The 8,569-nt window shown below is 42.2% G+C and overlaps 1 protein-coding gene across 2 annotated transcripts; it reads right to left on the bottom strand.

Moving 5' to 3' along the window:
• Nucleotides 1-972: 972 nt before the first annotated feature.
• On the bottom strand, nucleotides 973-8,116 carry LOC140188531 (RING finger protein 223-like). 2 transcript variants are annotated; one of them, XM_072244901.1, is made up of 3 exons: nucleotides 8,003-8,116; nucleotides 5,083-5,306; nucleotides 973-3,180 (listed from the first exon to the last, which is right to left on the bottom strand). In XM_072244901.1, exon 3 carries the CDS (start codon nucleotides 3,171-3,173, stop codon nucleotides 2,487-2,489), a length of 687 nt encoding a protein of 228 aa, XP_072101002.1. In that variant the 5' UTR covers nucleotides 3,174-3,180; nucleotides 5,083-5,306; nucleotides 8,003-8,116; the 3' UTR covers nucleotides 973-2,486. The 2 variants fall into 2 exon arrangements, with proteins under 2 accessions (XP_072101002.1, XP_072101001.1); XM_072244900.1 differs by lacking the exon at nucleotides 5,083-5,306 and having other exon boundaries at nucleotides 8,003-8,115.
• Between the last annotated feature and the right edge of the window lie 453 nt (nucleotides 8,117-8,569).

Below are 8,569 nucleotides of genomic sequence, written 5' to 3'. Positions count from 1 at the left end.
TCGTTGTACTTACTGTGAATGCCTGCAAGAAAATGAGCCTCAGTGTTGTATATGGTGACATATATGTACAGTACTGTGCAGAAGTCTTAGGCACATACAGTATATACTGCTTGGGTGCCTAAGTATTGGGTGCCCAGTACTGTATTTGTCAACATGGAGCAGAGAGTCAGTTTGTAAATCTGGTGGGAACAAAGGATATTCGGAATGGTGAGGGTGGAGTGACGTGGGAGGGGTGTGGGATAGGTGGCAGAGGAGTACCAGACACACCCAGCCCTGAGACCTCAGGTAAGGTCATTTGATTCTAAATAATTGGTTTATTGATCATTTCAGAATGTCTCTGGTACTTTCCGCTCCCTCCCCCTTTCCCCAAAATGATTCCCCTCTACCCGCCCCATTTCCACTCTCAGTCCACAACAGGGACCCATATCAGAATCAGGTTTATCATCACTCACATATGCCATGAAATTTGTTTTTGTTTGGTGGTAGCAGTACAGTGCAATACATACAATTACTACAGTACTGTGCAAAAGTCTTATGCACCTTCGCTGTATACACGCGGCTAAGACTTTTTCACAGTACTAGGATCAAAATTAGGCCACTTAGCCCATCGAGACTGCTCTGCCATTCCATCACGGCTGATTTATTATCCCTCTCAAACCCATTCTCCTGCCTTCTTCCCGTAGTCTTTTACGTCCTTACTAATGAAGAGCTATATGTAAGTGTCTAGGACATTTGTACAGTACTCTATTTTGATATTTTAAACTTTTGAATTTTGTCTTCTTTTTCACATTGGTTGTTGACAGTGTTTATGTATAGATTTTTAAAATAAATTGTATTTTCTTTCCTGATCTCAGGGTAGTATATGGTGACAAATACATTCTTTGATAATAAGTTTATCTTGACTTTGAGATAGAGAGTCAGTAAGGTTCCTTATAGCTGATAGAAATATCACAATGTAACAGCCAAGCTATTAAAAAAGTTTATTATACATCATTTACAGTATATACATAATTCATCAATATCAAGAACGTGAAGTACATGTTAAAAAAAAGGCTTGCCAGTGACAAGAATTTAATGGAACAATCATGAAGAAAGTCTCAGGTGATCCTGGATAGGCAGGATACAGATTTGCAATGAGTTCTCACAGCTGGTTTGGGGCTTTCCCATGGAACAAGCTTTAAGGTATCTCATTGCAAAACTGGAAAGTTAACACCAGCTTTGTCTTTCACTGGCTCTCTGATTCAGAAATATCCCATAAGCATAATTTGGCATTAACAGTCCAAAGGACAGTGTGTGGAATGCTACGTTTGGAGTCTCACCTCATCCCGTCAAGAACTGTTTCATATTGCCACCTGAGTTTTAGGATAATGTTGAATAAGTTAGGACTTCATTCTCTGGAGCGTAGGAAACTGAGGGGAGACTTGATAGAGGTATACATAATTATGAGGGGTATAGGTCGGGTTAATGCAAGCAGGCTTTTTCCACTGAGGTTGGGTGAGACTAGGACTTGAGGTCATGAGTTAAGGGTGAGAGGGAAACACGAGAGGGAACTGCAGTCAGGAGTTGGTGTGAGCGTGGAACAAGCTGCCAGCAGATGTGGCAGATGTGAGTTTGATTGCAAGATTTAAGGGAAGTTTGGATAAGTACATGGATGGGAACACTATGGAGGGTTATGGTCCAGGTGTGGGTAAATGGGACTAGGTAGTATAAATAGAAATAAACAGTCAATATTTTGGGCCAAGACACTTCATCAAGACTGTGGTTCTTGGCCTGAAACGTTGACTTTCATAGATGCTCCCTAGCCTGCTGAGTTCTTCTCGCATTTTTATCAGGCAGTAGGTTTAGGGTTTTTCCAAACCTTTCCCTGCCGTCCTCACAAAATTCTTCAGAAAATGATCAATTTTGCATCAATATTACTTCATTTTACCGACGTTGCACATTGTTGCCTTGTATACCAAGGTTACAACTGTATTCCGTATTCTCTCGTCCTCTAAACCAGAGGTTTTCTCCGTAAATATAAAGATTTGCACATTTTCCAAATAACAACGTATTGAAAGTGCTTACATATCACTGTCCAAACAAGTATTAATGAATATAATTTATAGATCTTGGGTGTTCACTGGAGTGGATCTATTCTCAAATAAAACTTTGAGAAAACACATAGGTTAGCACAGGAATGAGCAAATTGATTTCAGTCAATCTGTTGCAGCAGGAAGAACATCAAACCAGACGATGCCTCGTTTAGCCCTCAAGTATCTGACTGTGGTCAATATATGTTCGTGTTCTTCCATCTGGATCATTATATATGCAAATGGAAAAGTTAGTAAACAGTAAAATCAATTGTCTCCCTCGATGGGAAACTTCACTTCGGTATCGCTGCAATTAGTTTGAGACGACATACAGAGCAGCTGTGGTTTCCCATTTGGGAATCCTTCAACCCTGAGGAAAATGATCATGTGTGGAATTCTTCCTTCTGGTTGACTGTGTCAAAAGCGGATGGTGGATGGTAGAAGTGCGCTCGTTGGCTCAGGTGTTGCATTTGGATGGTTGGGAGCACAGCTCAGGTTTTCTGTGATAATCATACATTGGACTGGCCATAGCACGATGCCAGCGAACATAATTAGCACCACCATAAGTAGAACTAGTCTCTTCCAGTCACCAAGGAAGGAACAACAATGTTCTCCTTCGTTGTTGCTTTCTGGTTCAGGAGATGAATTCTCTTGTTTGTCCTCACCAATATCAATGCAAATGCAAAGGTCGGTGGTACCAGAACCGGCCGAGCTCTTTTTACGGCAGAGTTTCTTGCCCTCCACCCAAACGGACTCTTCGAGTTGTAGTTGAGGAGGGAGCTTGGCGAGCAGGTCCTGGCTGGTTTGGAGGGCAGGAGTCCCATTGTCGGGCACTGCCGTTTGGTGCCTGCAGAGGGGGCAGACAATGTCACCAGCCTGTTCGGCTGGCATTGTAGCCATTAGCCTCGACAGGCACTCCAAGCAGAAAGTGTGCTGGCACTCCAGCAGCTTCGGGGTCTTGAAGGTGTTGTCGTAGGAGCTGAAGCAGATGGTGCACTCCAACCCTTCAATGGAAGTCCCATCGGAGCCTTCCATGGATTTCCCATCAGGAGGCTCTGTGGGAGAGGCTACCTGAGTATGCCACACCTGGGTGATGATGGACATGGTGAACCTGAGGGAAAAGAGAGAATTACAATGTTGAGTAGGCACAACAGGACACCCTTCACTTCAGGGCAATAGTTATATCATTATACACCACCCAAATCTCTTCAGCTTTAACTAAAGACTGCATTGAAACACATAGCAACCAGTCTGTCTGAGACTACAAGATGCTACCGACCGTTGTGGGGACAACGTAATAGATCACAGAAAAAGACTGTGTGGATTTCCTCTGGGTGCTCCGATTTCCTCCTACAGGACACAGTACACTTGGTTAACTGGTAATTGTAAATTACCCTGTGATTAGGGTGGGCATTGTGGCTCACTGGGCTAAACAGGCCTTCAAAAGAAAACGCCTCAAAAAGGCACCATCCATCATTAAAGACCCCCATCACTCAGGACACGCCCTCTCCTCATTGCTACCATCAAGGAGGAGGTACAGGAGCCTGAAGACACACACTCAACGTTTCAGGAACAGCTCCTTCCCCTCCTCCATCAGACTTCTGAATGGACAGTGAACCCACCAACACAACTTCAGTACTTTCCCTCTTTTTGCACTACTTGTTTAATTTAATTTTCTTATTTTATATATACTTATCATTGCAATTTATAGTTTTTATTATTATGTACTGCTGCTGCAAAACAACAAATTTCACAATGTATGCTAATGATAGAAACCTGCTCGCCATCAGATTTCGAAATGAACAATGAAGCATGAACACTATCTCACTATTTATTGTATATGTATATATTTATTGTCATTTATAATTTTTATTATTATGTATTGCAGTGTACTGCTGCTGCAAAATGATAAATTTTACAACATTTCCCAGTGATAGTAAACCTGATTCTGATAACTCTTTACTGCATTGAAAATGGTCTCAACAATAGTTAACAGTATTCAGACATTGATCGTGTGGATAGTCAGAGGCTTTTTCCCAGGGCTGAAATGGTTGCGACAAGAGGACACAGGTTTAAAGTGCTGGGGAGTAGGTACAGAGGAGATGTCAGGGGTAAGGTTTTTACTCAGAGAGTGGTGAATGCGTGGAATGGGCTGCTGGCAATGGTGGTGGAGGCGGATACGGTAGGGTCTTTTAACAGACTTTTGGATAGGTACATGGAGCTTAGAAAAATAGGGGCTATTATTAAGTCTAGTAATTTCTAAGGTAGGGACATGTTCGGCACAACTTTGTGGGCCAAAGGGCCGATATTGTGCTGTAGGTTTTCTATGTTTCTAACAGTAACACACAAGCAATACATTGGCGTTGGAAATGTGATACAGAGCAGAAAACAATCTGTCACACTGATCTTTCATATAACAAAGGATTGCATTCTTTTTTAAATAAGACCTATTATCCAAAAGATTATCTTCATTCCTTACTCCATACGTCTGCTGAGTATTTTCTGAATTTCCTGTTTTGAGCTGATAATAACACCTCCAACTATCTATTAATGTCTTCTGCACCTGTCAGTGTTGGGTCATTAGTTAAGGTGTCATGAATAGAAAGCTTATCACAAAGAAGGAATGGATATTTCTAAATTTAATGTCAGCCAAGAAGGAAGTTGGCAATGGTTGGCTGTAATTTGAAGGACACACTAATGAAATCTGAATTGGTAGATTAGAAGGACAACCGACTATTTGGCAAATGCAACCTCCTCCTTCAAGGAAAGAATGCAGAATTAGCAGTCCATCACAGGCAAAACCCTCCCCACCATCGAGCACATCTACAAGGAGTGCTGCCACAGGAAAGCAGCGTCCATCATCAAGGTCCCCCACCACAGAGACCGTGATCTCTTCTCACTGCGGCCATCAGGGAGGAGGTGCAGGTGCCTCAGGACCCACACCACCAGGTTCAGGAACAGTTATTACCCCTCAATCATCAACTCTTGAACCAACATGGTTAGCTTCACTCACCTCAACACTGAACTGAACACAACCTATGGAATCTCCTTTGGGTGCTTTGCAACCAATGTTCCCAGTGTCCATTAGTTACTTCGTTCGTTAGGTAGTTACTTATCCAGTTCATTATTTTGCCTGTTGTTTTGTATTTGCAAGTCTTCTTTTGCACATTGTTTGTCTGTCTTTGTGTGTAGTTTTTCACCGATTTTATTGTGTGTCATTGTACCTACTGTGAATGCCTGCAAAAATAAATCTCAGGGTTGTATATTGTGACAGAAATGTACTTCGATAATAAGTTTACTTTGAACAAAGTCAGGAAACATTTCTAAATTATTCTCTCCTAGCAAGATGTCAGACAAGCCCACTGGTACACAATCAAATAAAACTAAAGTTGAATGAAATGAAGTTATCATTTAATCATTACTGTTTAAAAGCATAAAATTAAGCCGAAATGATGCATACTCATTTGAATATTTTAAAGTCTTAAAATCCGTTTTTATTTCATGACAATGCACTTGCCTGATTCAAATGATTGGATATTTTAATTTGGGGAGTTGAAATCCAAAGGTAAATGTGAAAGGCTTAAATAGATTCTGAGGAGCAATATTTTTCAAACAATGAGTAGCATATGCACTCAGTGACCATTTTATTAGATAACTCCTCTTGTTACAGAACTGTGCAAAAGTCTGAGGCACAAATATATCACTAGGGTGCCTAAGACTTGTGCACAGTACTGTAGTCATTTTACGTATTGCACTGTGCTGCTGCCCCCCAAAAAAGCAAATTTCATGACATATATGAGTGATGATAAACCTGATTCTGATATGGGTCTCTATTGTGGATTGAGTGTGGGAAGGGGCAGGGAGAGGGGAATCATGGTTGGGAAAAGGGGAAGGGAGAGGGGAGGGAGCGGGAAGCATCAGAGACACTCTGTACTGATCAATACACCAAATGTTTGAAATCAAGTGACTTTGCCTGGTGTGTCAGGTCTGGGTGTGTCTGCACCCTTGCCACCCCCTGCTCCTGGTACTTCTCTGCCCAGTTCCATGGTGTTCCAACCTCGCATTCCCAAATTCCTTTGCTCCTGGCAGATTTACAAACTCCTTCTCCACTCCACGTTGACAAATACAGTATTGTATTTAAATTTTTAATATTTACTATCGATTTGTACTCCAGGGAGCGGGAAGCGCAGAATCAAATATCACTGTGATGATTGTACGTTCTAGTATCAATTGTTTGGCGACAATAAAGTATAAAGTATAAAGTATCGTACAAAAGTCTTAGATGCCCAAGCTCTGTGCCTGAGACTTTTACACAGTACTGTACATCTCTATAGCTCTAATGTTTTCCATTAAAAACAAAAAAGGAGAATTGGTTTTTGTATCTCCACTTCTTCAAACTGGTTAGAAACACCTTGTCAACCAGAAACTCAAGTGTTGACTACCTCAGCCCAGATTAATCTAACCCTCCACTCTAAATCTTCCAACTCTGAACCCGAACACAGCCCAGGGTCTGAAGGCGAAGCGAGATCTGTCGTGGAGTTTGACAGAACACCACACTTTTTAATTCACATAAGAAATTACTGGAATCACCCAGCAGGTCAGGCAGCATCTGTGAGAGAGGTACAGAGGTGAAGGCGGAGCAGGCTCAATGGGCCAAATGGCCTAATTCTGCTCCTATCTCCTATGTGATGAGAACTGTAGTTCACTTCATAATGCAATCATTTGAGTGTATTTAAATAATATCTGTGTTTATACTCTAATTCCTCCTTTAATGATTGCTTTAGACGTTCAGTTGGGAGCCTGAAGACCCACACACAACATTTCAGGAAAAGCCTCTTCCCCATATCCATTGGAGACCTCTCCCCTTTCTTTGCAGGGGATTTAGTGAGTTCAGAATAACTTAACGTTAAAAGAAAATTAAAATCAAATATTGCATCCCCTCAGTAAGCAGTTCCAGAGTAACAAAACTAACTTGTAGTGTAAATGAGTTAAATCTTGTTGAACAGGATCTGATAACAGTTTCTCCACACTTGTTATTGCTGGGAAACAAGATTCAAACTTTGTTTTTTTCTTTATGAACCGTGACACTTCACAACCAGTGTTGGGGAATGTCTAACTGACTACAGGCTCACTACATCAGGTTACCACCCAGAATCAAAATCCCCAGCGTTATGGGGTCAGCATCAAACACTCTGATCAATTCCATTAAGAAAGCAATGGGCGAATATTTAAAACTGCAAATGTTTACAGAGCTCTGAGGAATGCAGTGTGGGATGGGGGAATTTAACGGGCAATTCAGTCAATGAGCTAGCAGACTCAAGATGGTTTGAATGGCCTTAAGTGATTTATTTAAGTTCAAGATTTAATTGTCATTCAACCACATATATGTATACAACTAAATGAAACATCGTTCATCTGGCACCGAAGCACATAGCTAGATCCAGCACGTACAGTACAAGGTAATATTAGCACAAGTCCCTGAGTGACCTGAAGATTGATGGTGCATGGGATGTTGTCCTGGAGCCGCGTTTCTGCAAGAACAAGCCCACAGCAGTTCCTCGTCTCCGCAATCCAGCTAGTCTTCCAGGCAATTAAACAAAGCTCCACTGCCCAGTCACAAACAACTAACTCACACGGAATAGCAGTCGTAGATTCGCAATAGTACAGTCAGCCCATCACGTCGTGCCAGACTCCTAGCTGTCCATCTATACCTCCCATCTGCCTGCATTAGGTCCGCATCTTTCTGTGTTCTGCCCATTCAAACGGTTCTGAATGCCTCCTAAACGTATTGACCGCATCTGACATTAAAATGTAACTAATGCATTCGGATCATGTTAATATCGATTCTTGTTAACGCGCATTAACTCAGCATTACACTGCAATAACACAACATTAAAGGAGGTGAAAGAATATATTAAAGTTTCTTGCAATACCTTTGTCTGGCGCCTAAAGGGAGCAGGAACGCACGAACACTGCCTGCGAGTGTGTTGAAAGAATAGATTGTGATCTGTCTGCAGTCTCCGTGCTTTTATAGGGGAGAGCGGCGGTGACTCACTTCCTGGCTCTGATTTGGATCCGACCTCAGCAGGTCCAAACCGCAAGGCAAGCGCCGAGGATGACTCGGGGACATGCAGTGGGCTCTGTCGGGATGTGCGATAGCTCGGCAGTAATGCAAAAACGGGGGCGGAAAAACTTCCAGCGGGGAGGCAACCACAGCGCGCGAAACTGCAGACAACACATCGCTAATATGGACCTATTTCACCCACTCATCTATTCAGGAAACAGAATTAATTTTCCTAATAAGTAATAGGCGACGACTCCGACTTTCCATTAACGTACAGGAAATGCTGGAGGAACTCAGCAGGTTAGGCAGCATCTATGGAAATGAATATGCAGTCGACGTTTCTGGCCCAGATCCTTCTTCAGAACTTTTGAAGTTCCCGATGAAGGATCTCAGCCAGTAATGTTGACTGTTTATTCCCCTCCACAGACGCTGCCAG

This window comes from Mobula birostris, chromosome 27 (genome assembly GCF_030028105.1).
Source record: "Mobula birostris isolate sMobBir1 chromosome 27, sMobBir1.hap1, whole genome shotgun sequence".
In the NCBI taxonomy this organism is placed as follows: Eukaryota; Metazoa; Chordata; class Chondrichthyes; order Myliobatiformes; family Myliobatidae; genus Mobula; species Mobula birostris.
The sequence above is the reverse complement of the archived record's forward strand: the minus strand, read 5'-3'. Positions and strand labels throughout refer to the sequence as shown.

Coding starts and splice junctions, on each gene's coding strand:
- LOC140188531 (XM_072244901.1), bottom strand. CDS start 3,173: ATGTCCATCATCACCCAGGTGTGGCATACTCAGGTAGCCTCTCCCACA.